Source organism: Corythoichthys intestinalis, chromosome 1 (assembly GCF_030265065.1).
Source record: "Corythoichthys intestinalis isolate RoL2023-P3 chromosome 1, ASM3026506v1, whole genome shotgun sequence".
Taxonomy (NCBI): domain Eukaryota; kingdom Metazoa; phylum Chordata; class Actinopteri; order Syngnathiformes; family Syngnathidae; genus Corythoichthys; species Corythoichthys intestinalis.
The window spans coordinates 5,235,754-5,252,417 of NC_080395.1; the positions used below are offsets into that span (position 1 = coordinate 5,235,754).

The window sequence follows — 16,664 nt, forward strand, 5'->3', positions numbered from 1 at the left end:
CTACAAATGAACGTGATGGAGTCGTATAGCAGTTCTAACCTCGTCGAAACGGCTGAACTTAATGAGTGGATTGGGCACGGACTGCATCTAGCAATTAGTAAGTCGCGTTATTTTGTATCTCTGTGTGTGATTTCTCTGATAGCTTTTGTGATGGTAAAGCATTTAGCATAAAGTACAATCCAACAGTGAAAATTATAATATGACTGTTTAATGGCCCCAGCTATTTTTCTGTATGTGCTTAATTCTGTGTCATTACTCCCATCATAAAATCTTAAAAATTTTCCTTTGCAAAAGATCAATATAGCTTTAATGTGTGTGTGTCTGTGTTGGGGTTCATGTGTGCTTGCATGTATTAAAAAATGCACTGGGGAAAAACCCCTGAAACCTTGAAGTAAACACTTGTGTTGAGTAATTATGTCACTGCAGCCATTAACAACAAATTGTCTTTTTGGAGTGTACTGTTCAAGCTGTAATTCATTTGTGTTACAAAGACATGTTTGCACAGGCATATTGATTTTGACGATGTACATTGTTCAAGCCATACAAGCTGTTATAAATGTTCATACTTGAATTCTTATTGTTTACAATAATTTTTTACATACTTAATGTTTAGACTGATTGTTAAATAAAATTGAAAGCTGATAATTAAATCAATTAGAAACGGTTAATCTGTATTTCATGCATTTATTCAGATTTTCAAATTATATAACAGTCCGCTTGGGCGAATTTATCGTCATTTATCGTTATCGAGGTAAATCTGCTCAATTTACCGTGATATGTGCTTAAGGCCATATCGCCCAGCCCTAATTTGGGCCACATTTTGGCTAGGACATTTGTGTCTTTATATTCAACCAAAAACATAAGTTGCTTCAAACAAAAAATATATATATATTTTCAAAAGAAAAATCACTTAAATCGAAAATGAAAAATTTTCAATAATAGAAAAAAAAATGTTGTATGCGAAAAAATATTTGAAACTCAGAAATTTGCATTTGAACACTTCATTTTTCATTGAGCCATGTTGCGGGTAGGACATTTGTGTCTAAATCATTCAATCCCAGAAAAAGTTGCTTCAATCGAAAAAACTATTTTCAATCAAAGAAAAAAATCCTTTGCAAAAGTAAAATTGCCCCTACCTCAATATATATATATATATATATATATATAATTTTTAAAAATATTTTTAAAATTTGAATTATATATATTTTTTTTATTGAAGTGTCACATTTTTGTCGAGCAAAAAGTTTTGAATTCTTTTTTTTGATGTACTTAAAGTTTTGAACGCACTTTTTTTTTGGGAAATAAAAAAAGTTTGGATTGAATCATTTTCACACAAAGATCACACTTCGTCGCTACTTCCGACATGTTTGAGTGACAAGTGACTCCGCCGATGGCGTAAGCCATAAAAGCATGATGACTATTCTGTGACACGGGACCCTCCAAGGAGGTGATCTTGGGGTCCCACCAGTGTGCCGCGACAGGGCACCGTACCGTCGCGGGCACTCCGGTGAGATACCGATGTCACACCACCGCCCCAGCGCGGAGGCCGGTCGCTTATAGTGTTGTATCGGTCGTGAACGATTCATTCTTTTTGAATGAATTGTTTGGAGGAATGAGACCGAACTAATCATCTTCTGCACTGAATTTGGGAGTCGGGACTTGCGTGTGAGGGCGTTGAGCAAGCGGCACCGTCTGACACGACCAATCAGACGCCAGCCTCATCGCGGGCAGGGGGAGGGAGCGGAAACAGAGCGGCCGTCACTCACTTCCACGTGTGGCCAATAAGCAGCCAGCTTGCAGGCGGGGGGCAAGACTAAGTTATGCCACTTCCCGTTCACTTACTCAGTCCTCCGGCTCCTGACCGAGATTGCTGCTAACTTGACTTTGCAGTCACGCAGTGAACGAGTCAAAAAGTGAAAGGAAAGGACTTTGTGGCATATTTGTTAATGTGGAGCCTATCATGTGCTGGCCAAACACACAAAAACACCACGCAAACCTAGCGTGCATGGTTTAGTGTACTACTTTTCTCAACAAACTCGGGACTACATATGATGATATACTATCAAATTTACTGTAGTTGAAAATTATTTCGCCAGGAACTACGAAGCAAACATAAGGTGAGCTGCCGACGCGTCACGGCAGCGCAGGGGGGAGAGAACTGTCAATCTATGGAGGCTTGCTTACCAAAATTAATATTTAGTGTAATCACTATAATACTGATTTGCAATGAAACAGTATATACATGTAATTTTTTCCCCCCGAGTTTTTTATTTTTTCCGTGTCAGTTGTTGGTTGGTTTGACTAATGAATTTCCATCCGTCCATCCTGCGCTACTCAACCGGTCAAAACAACACAAGCCAGCACGGGTGATGTCGCAATACTGGACTGTCTCAGAAAATTAGAATATTGTGTATTCTAATTTTATGAGACAGTCCTGTAAAAACACAACCGAGCGTCAGGTAAATATAATGTGTTGGTCCTTCCACATTTAGAAATGTAACTTTCGATTTCTCTTTCTATTCGCGTGACAGCGTGTCACGGAGGCTGGTCGTGGCAATGTTGTGCAATGTGATCAAGATCCTGGTAGAGAAAGTACGTGCGCCCCCGAGCCTACCCAAAAGGAAAATGTCTCACCGTGTTCCTAAATCAAAATGCATGCACGAGCCATGCCTTTTGATTCCATAGAAATACGATTGACAACGCGGAAGATCTCCCTCGCTGTTGCAGCTGCGGGGGAGAGACGAGACAAGGCAGCGAAAACAGAACGATATAGTCTGTCACTCACTTCTGAATCTACGACGAGCGACCAATTAGGGGCCTGTGTGCAAGAGGGGGCAGGACCAAAAAATGTCACTTCCCGTTCAGTTATATTGCTAAGCGGTCTTTGGTGATTTGTTTGGCAACGTCATTTCATTTGGGTGAGTGGGGGGCGAACGCTTCGTTAAACGATTTGTTTGAACGAATCTTTTTACTGAACGAACCGGAATGGATTCGTTTACTCAAGTGAACGACATATCCCTTCACTAGTCGCTTAAGATATGAGGCTTTACACCCCTGTACCGGCACGACGCGACACCCCGGTTGAACGCCGATTGCCATCTGTCACGTCAGGGCAACGGGTCAGGTTTCGCGTGTTGAATCACATTAAGCAGCAGGCTCCGAGCCGAGTCCGATGGCTGGCTGGTACCCTGGTGGCCATTATTCTCGCTTCATCATGCTTTTATGGCTTACCCCATTGGCGGAGTCACTTGTCACTTAAACATGTCGGAAGTAGCGGCAAAGCTGGATCGTTGTGTCAAAATGATTCAATCAAAACTTTTTTTAGTTTAAAAAAAAGTGCATTCAAAACTTTTAGTACTTCAAATAAATGAGTTCAAAACTTTTTGCTCTCCAAAAAAATTGACACTTCAATAAAAAAAAAAAAATCTTTCAATTTAAAAAAAAAAAAAAAAAAAAAATCTAATACATAAATATATATGTATATACAGTGGGGAGAACAAGTATTTGATACACTGCCAAAGGGTTTTCCCATTGAAGGTGTATCAAATACTTGTTCTCCCCACTGTACATATACATTATATATATATACATATATATATTATATATATATATTTTAGGGAAGGGCAATTTTATTTTTGCAAATGATTTTTTTCTTTGATTGAAAATAGTTTTTTGATTGAAGCAACTTTTCCTGGGATTGAATGATTTAGACACAAATGTCCTACCCACAATATGGCCCAAACGCAAACAGGATTACTTTCATCAAAGAAAACAGTTTCAATGAAAAATGAAGTGTTCAAATGCAAATTTCCAAGTTTCAAATATTTTTTCGCATTCAAAATTTTTTTTTCTATGATTGAAAATTTTTCATTTTTGATTGAAGTGATTTTTCTTTTGAAAATATTTTTTTTGTTTGAAGCAAATTTTTTTTTGATTAAATAATAAAAACACAGCTGTCCTAGCTGTCCTTTTTTTTCTTCAAATTGAAAATATATATTTGGATTGAAGTGACTTTTTTGTTGTTGTTGTAGCAGCTTTTTTTTTTTTGCTTGATTAATAAAGACACAAATCTACCTCCATACTTCAGGAGAAGTGTCCTCCTGTATGTGTATTCGAATATCCTAATGTTAATTAAACTGAGAAATAGAGTGAACTCTGCTCAGCTGAAAGAAATGTAGTGAACTAAGGTTTACCCCCTTCTTCCCAATTTTTATTTTGCTTATGTGGTCTTAAGCAGCCCAAAGGAGCTTTCATTTTTTGTTGAGTTTGGCTGTGCTTGTGGACAAAAGCAGTCGTGCTTTTCTGAAAGGAAGGCTCTTTTTTTGTTTATTTTTATTATTCCCTGACTAAGAGTTTTTGTTATATTTACTTTATTTATACAGACAATTTTGAGTGGTATTAAGACATTGATTTTTTTGCATTCCTGAATAGTTAAGAGATGATTAACAATTTTGTATTTTAATACACAAATTTGTGTTCAAATATTGCAATTGAAATTTCCGAATAAAATCCAAACATTTATTCTGGAAGTTTTCAAAATGTTTCCTTTGTAGTTTTTGAAAACAAAGGTTTAAATCAGTCAATCTACTAGAAATAAGTGAAATTATCTGCCATTGTTTCAAGTAAATTTTAATCCGATTTCCTAAAGAAAAATAGCTATCTGAAAATAAACTTGACAGACTTATTTTAAGCAAAAAGCTTCTATATTTAATCTTTCAAAAAACTTGTCAGAAATGTTCTTCAATTATATATTGTTCAAAACATTATTTAAAAGCATTTTTTCTTGATTTAGGTGAAAAATGACCGACTGATTGTGGGGTTTAATAAGAAGAAGGGGAAATATTTACTAAAGGTAAGTGTAAGAATCTGACACATTCATCTGTTAACTAGGCTTTAAAACTCAAAACAATATGAAGAAAATTATTAGACTAGATTTAAGAAAAACGATCAGATTAACACATTATACTGTGAATTTGCAGTGTGTGAGTTAATGTCAGTAGATACAGATGTACACTGGGGCAAATAAGGATTTAGTCAACCACTAATTGTGCAAGTTCTCCCACTTGAAAATATTAGAGAGGCCTGTAATTGTCAACATGGGTAAACCTCAACCATGAGAGACAGAATGGGGTGGGGGTGGGGGGGGAACAGAAAATCACACCGTTAATTTTTAAAGAATTTATTTGCAAATCATGGTGGAAAAGAAGTATTTGGTCAACACCAAAAGTTCATCTCAATACTTTGTTATGTACCATTTGTTGGCAATAACGGAGGCCAAACGTTTTTTGTAACTCTTCACAAGCTTTTCACACACTGTTGCTGGTGTTTTGGCCCATTCCTCCATGCAGATCTCCTCTAGTGCAATGATGTTTTGGGGCTGTCGTTGGGCAACATGGACTTTCAACTCCCTCCACAGATTTTCTATGGGGTTGAGATCTGGAGACTGGCTAGGCCACTCCAGGACCTTGACATGCGTCTTACGAAGCCACTCCTTTGTTGCCCTGGCTGTGTGTTTGGGATCATTGTCATGCTGAAAGACCCAGCCACATCTCATCTTCAATTCCCTTGTTAATGGAAGGAGATTTTTCTCAAAATCTCTCGATACATGGCCCCATTCATTCTTTCCTTTACACAGATCAGTCGTCCTGGTCCCTTTGCAGAAAAACAGCCCCAAAGCATGATGTTTCCACCCCCATTCTTCGCAGCGGGTATGGTGTTCTTCGGATGCAATTCAGTATTCTTTCTCCTCCAAACACGAGAACCTGTATTTCTAGCAAAAAGTTCTATTTTGGTTTCATCTGACCATAAAACATTCTCCCAGTCCTCTTCTGGATCATCCAAATGCTCTCTAGCAAACCGCAGACGGGCCTGGACGTGTACTGGCTTCAGCAGGGGGACACGTCTGGCAGTGCAGGATTTGAGTCCCTGGTGGCGCATTGTGTTACTGATAGTAGCCTTTGTTACTGTGGTCCCAGCTCTCTGTAGGTCACTCATTAGGTCCCCTCGTCTGGTTCTGGGATTTATGCTCACTGTTCTTGTTATCATTTTGACGCCACGGGGGAGATCTTGCATGGAGCCCCAGATCGAGGGAGATTATCAGTAGGCTTCTATGTCTTCCATGTTCTAATAATTGCTCCCACAGTTGATTTCTTTACACCACGCGTTTTACCAATTGCAGATTCAGTCTTCCCAGCCTGGTGCAGGTCTACAATTTTGTCTCCGGTGTCCTTCGACAGCTCTTTGGTCTTGGCCATAGTGGAGTTTGGAGTGTGACTGACTGAGGTTGTGGACAGGTGTCTTTTATACTGATGAGTTAAAACAGGTGCCGTAACGAGTGGAGCCTCGTTAGAAGAAGTTAGACCTCTTGACAGCCAGAAGTCTTGCTTGTTTGTAGGTGACCAAATACTTATTATCCACTCTAATTTGGAAATAAATTCTTTAAAAATCAAACAATGTAATTTTCTGTTTTTTTCCACATTCTGTCTCTCATGGTTGAGGTTTACCCCTATTGACAATTACAGGCCTCTCCATTCTTTTCAGGTAGGAGAACTTGCACAGTTGGTGGTTGACTAAATACTTATTTGCCCCACTGTATTTTATCATTTAGCCTATCAATTAATTACATTCTTATTGGTGAGAAATGTAGCCCTGGCCGCCGTTCACACAGTCTGTTGGTCTTATCATGTCCCGTCCACAGCAAAAAGTGTACTGTACATGCAGGTTGGGTTGTTATATCATCCCTACCAATACAGAGACCAAACCTACGCCCTTGGTTTTATCGATATGATGTATTCTATTTTCAATCACCAACAGGAACGCTCATGTGCTGGCTGTGACAGTCTTCATTTATTTTGGATGTCGTCAACAAGGACGTTTGTCTCGTACGACTACACTGAGTGAATAGTTCTTTTTGCTAATAATAGCAGTGATTCTATTGATTGGTCGACCGGAACCCCCGAAGATTTTGAACAGGAGGAGCTTCATACCGGATGGATTCTAGGGTGCAGTGTGGACTGGCCAATCCTTTCGAGAGGATCTCCACCCCTTCGTCCGACAGATTGTTCTCGGACAGGTCCAGATGCTTCAGGTTGGATGGAGAGCTGAGAACGGAAGCCAGCGGGTGACAGCTGCCTGTTCCCAGCTTACAACTCTTTAGACTGGAGCAAACAAGGAGGAGGAAGACGTGAGCCAAACATACAACCTGCTGACTTTAGTATGCTGCTTTGAATAATAATCATAGATTTTATTTCAAGATGACAAAAAGGCAAATTACAAAACCTGATTTATCGTTTTATCGATATGGTGGATTGTATTTTCTAGTCATGATGTCACCAACAGGAATGCTCATGTGCTGTCTGTGACAGTCTTTATTAGTTATGGATGTCGTCAACAAGGATGTTTGTTTCGTTCGACCACATTGAGTGAATCGTTCTTTTTTGCTAATAATAGCAGTGATTCTATTGATTGGTCGACCGGAACCCCCGAAGATTTTGAACAGGAGGAGCTGCTTACTCGAGGGACTCTAACTTGCAGTTTGGGTTGGCCAGTCCTTTCGAGAGGATCTCCACCCATTTGTCCGACAGATCATTGTGGGACAGGTCCAGATGCCTCAGGTTGGATGAAGAGCTGAGTACGGAAGCCAGCGGGTGACAGCTGCCTTTTCCCAGCTTACAACTCTTTAGACTGGAGCAAACAAGGAGGAGGAAGACGTGAGCCAAACATACAACCTGCTGACTTTAGTATGCTGCTTTGAAGAATAATCAGATTTTATTTCAAGATGACAAAAAAAAAAGGCAAATTACAAAACCTGATTTATCGTTTTATCGATATGATGGATTGTATTTTCTAGTCATGATGTCACCAACAGGAATGCTCATGTGCTGTCTGTGACAGTCTTTATTAGTTTTGGATGTCGTCAATAAGGATGTTTGTTTCGTTCGACCACATTGAGTGAATCGTTCTTTTTTGCTAATAATAGCAGTGATTCTATCTATTGGTCGACCAGAACCACAGAAGATTATGAACAGGAGCAGCTCCTTACTCGAGGGACTCCAAGATGCAGTTTGGGCTGGCCAGTCCTTTGGAGAGGATCTCCACCGCTTCGTTCGACAGTTTGTTACCTCTTAGGTCAAGACTCTTCAGGTTGGATGGAGAGCTGAGTACGGAAGCCAGCAGGTGACAGCTGCCTTTGTCCAGGTGACAACGACTTAGACTGGAGCAAACAAGGAGGAGGAAGACGTGAGCCAAACATACAACCTGCTGACTTTAGTATGCTGCTTTGAATAATAATCATAGATTTTATTTCAAGATGACAAAAAAAAAGGCAAATTACAAAACCTGATCGATAAAACTAATCGTTTTATCGATATAATGGATTGTATTGTCTAGTCAAGATGTCACCAACAGGAACACTCATGTGCTGGCCGTAACAGTCTTCATTTTTTTTGGGATGTCGTAAACAAGGATGTTTGTTTCATTCGACCACATTGAGTGAATTGTTCTTTTTTTTTTTGCTAATAATAGCAGTGATTCTATTGGTTGGTCGACCGGAAACACAGAAGATTATGAACAGGAAGAGTTCCTTACTTGAGGGACTCCAAGATGCAGTTTGGGCTGGCCAGTCCTTTCGAGAGGATCTCCACCCCTTCGTCTGACAGATGGTTCTGGGACAGGTCCAGATGCTTCATGTTGGATGGAGAGCTGAGAACGGAAGCCAGCAGGTGACAGCTGTCTTTGTTCAGGTTACAAGATCCTAGACTGTAGAAAACAGGCAGGAGGAAGACGTGAGCCAAACATTAAACCTGCTGACTTTGGTATGCTGCTTTGAATAATATTCATAGATTTTATTTCAAGATGACAAATAAAATAACAAAACCCCATGACAAATCTGAAAACTAATTGTTTTATCGATATTTTGCATTTTATTTTCAAGTGAGAATGTGAGCAACAGGAACGTTCATGTGCTGACTGTGATGCAGTCTTCATTTTTTTTGGATGTCCTCAACAAGGTCGTTCATCTAGACCCACCGCGATGTGTTTTTTTTTTGTTGTTGTTTTTTTTTAATTCAAGATTGAAACTCGGAATTTCCTCGAATTTCGACGCATTTGACATTCTTTTAAGATTCTGAATTTGAAAATGTTTCAGGATGAACTTCAGGTCAACATTTTCTTTGCCGCCATACACATTGAAATTAAGGCTGGCCAGCAATGAAAAATGTTCATCTCGGTGAGCAGCGTGAAATCCTCGCAATGAATCATACACAACCATCATCAAATCAAAAGAAAGCAAGAGACCCGGGTATATAGAGACCTCTCGAAATGAGTCTTTCCTCTCGTCCAAACAGCCGCGAGTCAACTTCGGCACCAGTGCCAACCATTTCCGGTTTCCTAACGCTTTCACTCCCAGCCGTTTTTCAGAAGACATCGTCTTCTGTTCATTTACGATGATTTTGGCCGACTTGTCAAGCGCTACAGAATATTGTGTTTGATGGCTACACAAACATTTATTTTTGTTTCACAAAATGTTTGACTCTTTTCCGTTCTACAGTGATGAACAGTTGAAGATCAGGAGTAATTTCCTTTTTCTATATGCCTTTGGTAGCGTTATGGAGAGCTGGAGATTCTGTTCAGTTACAAACAGTTGAAAGTAAAGATGCACGATAATGTCGGTTACCGATAATTATTGGCCAATAGTGGCAATTATGACGTCACTCAGATAACAGATTTAAAAAAAAATTCAACCGATAATGGAATCCGATAATTAGATACTTGATTTGGCCTCCAATTGTGCGCAATCGAAGCAGTTTTGTCCAATTCTGCACCGCCGCCTCCTCAACCCCTCCTCCCTCGGAAGCCCCTGATGCATGAGTGACGCGACATGGTTGAGGTAGTTGGATGTCGTGGCGGCTCTGTCACCAGCGTAGGTTGATTTTTCCGTGTGTGAAACAAACGGCGCTCTCGCCATCTGCAAAAACATGCACTGCAGAAGTTCCACGAGGCGGAAAGAAAGTGTCCTCATGCAACACCCCTAACCTGATCAGAAAATTAAAGCTGCATCACAAAGATATTTGGAACGAATACAAGGCTGCTGCTAGCGCGAAGGCTAAAGCGAACGTAAACAAACATAAACTAAGCTAAGTTACGGGGCTTGTGACGATCGAGAGACTCTTTTGGCAGCTTGGTCTCGGGCAGCCCCGCCCCACTCATCTCCGGTTCAACTCATTAAGCACCACGGCCAGACTGAGGCCTGGCGCGGGTGCTCATTTGGGGGCCGGACGGATCGAAGAGCACAGGCGGGAGGAGGTGTCAGGCTCGGTCGGATGAGAAACGTTTTTTTTTACTGAAGTGACCCGAGAGCCAAAGCCCCGGATGAAAAAATAATGCAGTTTATATGACCACCATTCTTTGTGAAAAGCATGCCGATCACATCAGTTTCACCACGGACATTTGGACACTTGACGTCAGTCAAGTAAGCATGCTTATCATGACGGCACAGTGGTTAGATGATCATTTCAACATGCACCAAACCACACTCACAAGAAGTCAATCAGTCAATGATGCATTTAGTATGCTATAAATTTATGACTAGGCATGTGCCGGTATGAGATTTTGACGGTACGATAACCTTGGGCAAAAATACCGCTGTTTTACGGTATTGCAATTATAGCTCCAAAATGTGTCATTTTGAGATGTATGGGATTTTTTTTATTTTTCAGAACATATTTGCAAATTGTAACATGAATATAATGTTAAAATAAATAAATAACATATTTCAAATAAAATTAAAATGAATAGAACTTTTAGACTATCCACAGGCACACCTGCGTTTGCTCAAGATTTGAGCAAGAACAAAAATAATTGCTATACAAAAAAAAAAAAAAAAAAAGAAAAAAACAGTAAAAAAAACACTTCTAAATAAAATTAAGAAATATTTACTGCACGACCTTTTTTCTTTTTCGGAGGGGGCAAAAAACTCAAGTAAAGTTTCGCCATTTTCAGCCATTGTGTCAACTCTAGTCTACATGTCATGCCTTTGTGTTAAAAAGACAAGTTAAAATATAAATATTGTTGTGTAACGGTTTCATCTAATAAAAACATTGGGAGTGATACCTGTCCCTTTCCAGCGAACGTGTATTTTTGGTTAGGGCAAGATCATTTGTCGCAATCAGCGAACTTTGACGCTATTCTTTTTCCCTTCATTCAAGCTTGTTTCCCAGTGGCCGTGAGATTTATAACCATGACCAAGTTGCTCTCCCAAATAAGACTAGGCTAACATTTTCTTTGTAAGTTTTTAGTTACTTTGTATTTTGAATTTGAAAGGAAGATGTGCATTTTATTTTTCATGGTCTTCATGGATCTGACTTCCTCACATTCTGTTGTGTGTGCTAATGAAGCTACTCACACGTGTAAAAATACTATTGTACAACGTTTTAAATGTATTTATTTTGTATATATCAGTTACCATGATTTGAGGTTTCCATAAATTCATGAAAATCTAAGTGAGTGAAATGTACTTGAAGTGCTGGCAGACAATTTCACTTATTTCCAATAGATTTATACTGAAAACACAGGAATTTAACTGTTTTTAAGGAGGTGTGCTTTTGCAGTGTAGTAATGGTATATATGCATGTTAGGAATGGCTTACTTTTAAAGGCATTTTTGTGCAACATAGGTATTTACTCTGTAAGTAATTGTTGCCAAACGTTTACCATTACACAATGTCAGACAAGCTGTCATTATTTAGATGTTGGAATTTACTACTTTTTCACATTTGATGTTTAAAAAAAACAGCAAGAAATTCTATTTTTACACAGTAATATTTGCTCTTGTGTACACTTTAAAATTTTATATATAACATTTAATAGAATTATTGGCTTGACATTATTGGTCATCAACTGCGACGAGGAGGAAATTGTCGGTTATCGGTTGAAAAATGTATTATCCTACATCGCTAGTTGAAAGGACTGGAAGGATTGTTTCTATAAGCCTTTGGTAGCAAACCTAAGTGCTCCCAAAAAATGTACAAACACGTCTTTGGGAGTGAATGTGTTCATTAGCTTTCTTTTTCAGATTTGTTGTTGGATTCTGTGATATGCAATTGTTTTCAGATTCTTTTTCTTTTTGCCTGTTTTGTGATTTGCAGTTGTTTTGTTTTGTTGAGTCATCATGTTTTGTGACTTGTTGCACTTGTTTTTGGATTTGCCATTGTGCTTTTGGATCTTTCCCACTTAAAAAAGACTTTAAACCACGCACATTGATTCTTGAGAAGCCTTGACCACCACCAACAGCTTCTGGAGCCCCAAAGGCGACGGGTTGTAAAGCCTCAGGCAAAAGCTGTTCATGGTTTCGTCGTCTGTCAGTAAGAAGAAGGCCAAGGCCGACCACATGTCATTTGGCATGTTGTCCCAGTCAATATAGTCTGAACTATCTTCCTTCTGAAACTGCTTCAGCAAAGAGTCGTCCTTCAGCTCGTTTAGGCAGTAGAACAAGTTGATGTTCTTCTCTGGAGTGTTCCGTTTAATCATTTCCATGATCAACTTGACACTCTTGGACTTATTTTGCCTGCAGTCCCGAGGAGCCTTCAGCAGTTCCCCCACTGTTTTCTGGTTGCATGGCAAGGAAAGGCCAAAGAGGAAGCGGATGAACATGTCCAGGTATCCTCCACTCTCCGAGGCTACCTGGAGAGCTGACTCATGGACCTCAGGGATTGTCTTTTGTTTGAAAAACCTAAAACGTCTTTGTATGCGTCCTGAATCATCCAGTACATTCTTGTTGTCATGGAAAAGGCAAATCATCACATGTAATGCGGCCATATACTCCTGCACGGTCAGATGGACGAACTGAAACATCTTGCCCTGTTGGTTTCTTCTGAGTGGTTGGACCTCCTTCAACACCTCGGTGAATATACCGGAGTGTTTTGCGGCTTGGCTGTAATCAAAGCCGCTGTACACCAGATCCTGCTCATAGAAGATCTGTTGTTTACTCATGGTGTGGTGAAAGGCCATCTTTGCTAGCGCTTTCACATAATAAATGTACTTGGTCATCTGTCTCTTCCCTGACCTTTTCAGTTGATTAAACACAAACTCTGAGTACATGTCGGTCAGCGTTGTGGGAAGCTCTCCCTCCTTCCCTTTGTCCAAATGATCCTGAAGAACTGTAGCGGTGAGCCAGCAGAAGATGGGCATGTGGCACATGATGAAGATGGTGCGAGTTTTTCGGATGTGCTCAATGACACACTCCTCATTTGGGAACTTTTTCCTGAAGTACTCCAGCCTCTTGAAATCGCTGAATCCTCTCACCTCCGTTCTGCTGTCAATGAGGTCGGAGGGGATATCGCGGGCCGTCGCGGGCCGCGTGGTGATCCAAACCCGGGAGCAAGGAAGCAGGTTCCCCTTGATGAGGTGCGCCAGGAGCACCTCCAGCGGGTAAGCCTTCTTCACATCTATGTCCACTTTCATCTCATTCTTCAAGTCCATTTTAAAGTTGCACTCATCCAGTCCATCCAAGACAAACAAGATTTTGAGCCTGCTGCGTTCGTAGTCCCGCTTCCCGGACGTCTGCATTTCCGCAAATATATTGTTCAGTGTCTCCTCGTTCATATGCCTACTCTCGCAAACGTAGCGTCGGATGAGCTTGGCCAGCGTAAAACTTTTCCCTTTGTCCGTGTTCAACTCACGGAATGTGAAGGGAAATATGAAGTGCACGTCCTGGTTGGTTTTCCCGCTGGCCCAGTCACACACAAACTTTTGAACCAGTAAGGTTTTCCCGATTCCCGCGAAGCCGACGGTGAGCAGCGTGCGTATCGGTTGCGGCTGCCCGTCATGGCTTTTGAAGATGTCGCACGGCAGGATAGAGTTCTTGGCCGCGGCGGCACGCGTCTCCATCTGAAGCACCTCGTGTCGCTCGTCGGGCCTGACGTCGGCCCCGTAGGTGATGTCCAGCTCCGTGTAGACGTTCGCCAGAGGCTGCTGCTGCCTGCGCTTGGTTTTGCCCTCGGAAACAGAGCTGTACAAACTCTGCAGGTTGTCCTGCAGGTCCGCCTTCAATGTGGCAATCTGATCATCATCAAGGACGGAGAAGCCTGCGAGAAAGCAGCGGTGAGCCGTTATGGACAAAAAACAACAACCTTGCAAACAACCCCAGGGCACACAGCCACCAGAGAGATGAATACGTAAAAGTCCCACCCTCACATAATGGACAATGTGATTGTGTAACTCAAGGCAGATTCTCTTCATAAATACCTCCATGGTTGAGTTATTTAGGGATGTTTTAATGTTTTATTAGTGTTTAACCCTTTACACTCCGTGCTATACAATTGGGGATGCTTGCCTCCCCTTGATTTCTGTGGCCCATATCGTCTGTTGTACTCATCATAAAGACGTCATTTAGACCAGTATATAGAGAAATAATCGCTCTTTCATTCAACACCGGATGGCAGCACTGTCGCATGTTAACTAAATGAATTTTCCTAAGGTGACTTGAAGTTGAAGTTCACATTAGTGGCCGCCATCTTGCATCCACGATGTTTTATATCACGTCTCTGCTGAAATAACCAAATTTTCTCACAATTACATCGACAAAATAGAATCACAACGACAAGATAGGGTTAGAATAAGGTGTAGAACACCAGTAGAAGCACATCTAGTTCTTAGGAGGCAAGTAGAAGCAGTGAATTAGTCCGAGTCTGAAGAGAAGTCCACACAAAGAGGGGGAATGGATTCGAAGGAAGAGAATGTGATCAACGTTGGCATTGATCTCCTCCAAGAAGGTCATAAAATGAAAAAATATAGCCATTTATCATAAACATACCGAAGATCAAGTCATATTAGGTAAGATTTGAGTCCTACAGAAATACTTTGAACAAAGTTGCCCTCCCTGCTGAATCAATAACATCTTGTATTATTGGCCATGTAAACAATGACAAAAAAATGTGTTTTTGTCTGTTTGTAAACGGCCAAATACCATTACACACCTACAAATTCTTTGATAGACTATGAGATATTATTGTTATATTTGACTTTTATATCATACTCATGTGTGAATTTAAAAATAGTGTGAAAACAGCTATTCCAGTGGTTCTTAACGTTGGTTCGATCACACCTCAGGGGTTCGGTGAGCAAGTCTAAGGGGTTCGGCAAAGGTAAAGACAACCAGAGCCTTATTTTTGTATGCTGATTAAAATCAAGGCAAAGTGGCTTTTTAGACTAAGTTTTGGACTTGTTTGCTCCCAATTTACATGCTTAATCCATTTCTTTTATCAGCTAGTCCTCGATCAGATAGGAGGTTCTTCCCCAGGGACTGGTTTGCTCAGTGGAAGGTTGGCTCACACTTGGCATGAGGGAATACAACAGACCGATGGCCAGCGTGGTCTCAAATATTGACCCGTATATAAAACAAGCTGTCAAAATGAAGAATTTTGAACAGAAGTTTGCTAAATTATTAGCTCGTTAGCTTAGATAGATAGGTTTTGAATTAGAAATAAACTGCTTTATTATGTAACTCCGAAGGGATCGGTGAATCCACATGTGAAACTTGTGCGGTTCGGTACCTTTAGCAAGGTTAAGAACCACTTGGCTATTTGTAAACAATAGAATATATATAATTTTTATTCACTTTTCAGATCGACCCTCTGCCAGAGCTCCAAGGGCTGAGAGGACGAGAGGTTGAGCCAGCGGCATGAACAGACCCCTCCCAGATGACATTTCATTTCATTGAAATGAATAGGAAGTGTGAGTTTTCAAGTTTCGTGGGAATGATGTGGATTGTTTACAAACTATTGTCAATTAGTGCCATTTTTGAAATGTAAATGACACCGTGCTCATTTGCTCAACCTCGATGTGCAATATGTCAAATCGAAGCGAAGAAGTTTATTTTTATAATCAGTTGTCAAAATCTTACTGAGATTTATAGTTTAGCAGTCATTAAGCAATGTTTGTGAGTATCCATATTTGGCATGTGAAATTCTTTGACTTTAGCTGGTGATGACACTTTCAAAAATGTGAGAAATTTGAAAAATAAAAGTTTGATGATGACATTTGATGATTTAGGAATAAAAATATGTGAAACAAGGCATGTTTGCGCAGTTTTTTGGGGGGGTGTATGAATACTCATTGAAAAATCAACGCCTCATTCCACAAAAATTGCTCGGAGTGTAAAGCGTTAAAATGAGAGGAATCTCTCCGGTTCTTTGACATGCGGAGACTCCTCTCACTGTTCAAACACCATGCCCATGATTAGTTGGAGGAGCGATTTAATTTTATGATGTCCCACATTTAATATATTTTTTGTTTTAAGTGAACTGTTTTCTATTCATATAAACTACTGTCATGTGCTGAAAAAACAAATCAACTGGAATGCAAAAAAATGGCGCTTCTAAAACGAGTAAAAAATTATTTGAAATGAGATAAGATTTGCTTATAACAACTAAGAAAATTCTGCCAATGGAACAAACAATTTTTGTCTTGCTTTGGCAAAATGTTCTTGTCATAAGCAAATCTTATCTCATTTCAAGTCATTTTTTACTCGTTTTAGAAGTGGCATTTTTTTCCCCAGTGTGTTACACTGATCAATGACATTTTTTAAAGACCTAAGGATTTATTTTTAATTCTTAATCATTTCTCATGTTTCTCATGTGTGGCTCAAAATGACCTCATTATTGGCCTGTG

At 40.1% G+C, this 16,664-nt stretch overlaps 1 protein-coding gene across 3 annotated transcripts in view; it reads right to left on the bottom strand.

Moving 5' to 3' along the window:
- LOC130913785 (NACHT, LRR and PYD domains-containing protein 12-like) overlaps positions 1-16,664 on the bottom strand; it is a 111,504-nt gene that overhangs the window by 77,656 nt on the left and 17,184 nt on the right. For all 3 annotated transcript variants that reach the window (XM_057834545.1, XM_057833041.1, XM_057833738.1), the window contains 5 exons: positions 12,253-14,080; positions 8,587-8,757; positions 8,042-8,212; positions 7,513-7,683; positions 6,987-7,157 (listed from right to left, as the gene is read on the bottom strand). In XM_057834545.1, the coding sequence (XP_057690528.1) occupies positions 6,987-7,157; positions 7,513-7,683; positions 8,042-8,212; positions 8,587-8,757; positions 12,253-14,080 (2,512 nt within the window). The remainder of the gene's footprint in view (positions 1-6,986; positions 7,158-7,512; positions 7,684-8,041; positions 8,213-8,586; positions 8,758-12,252; positions 14,081-16,664) is intronic.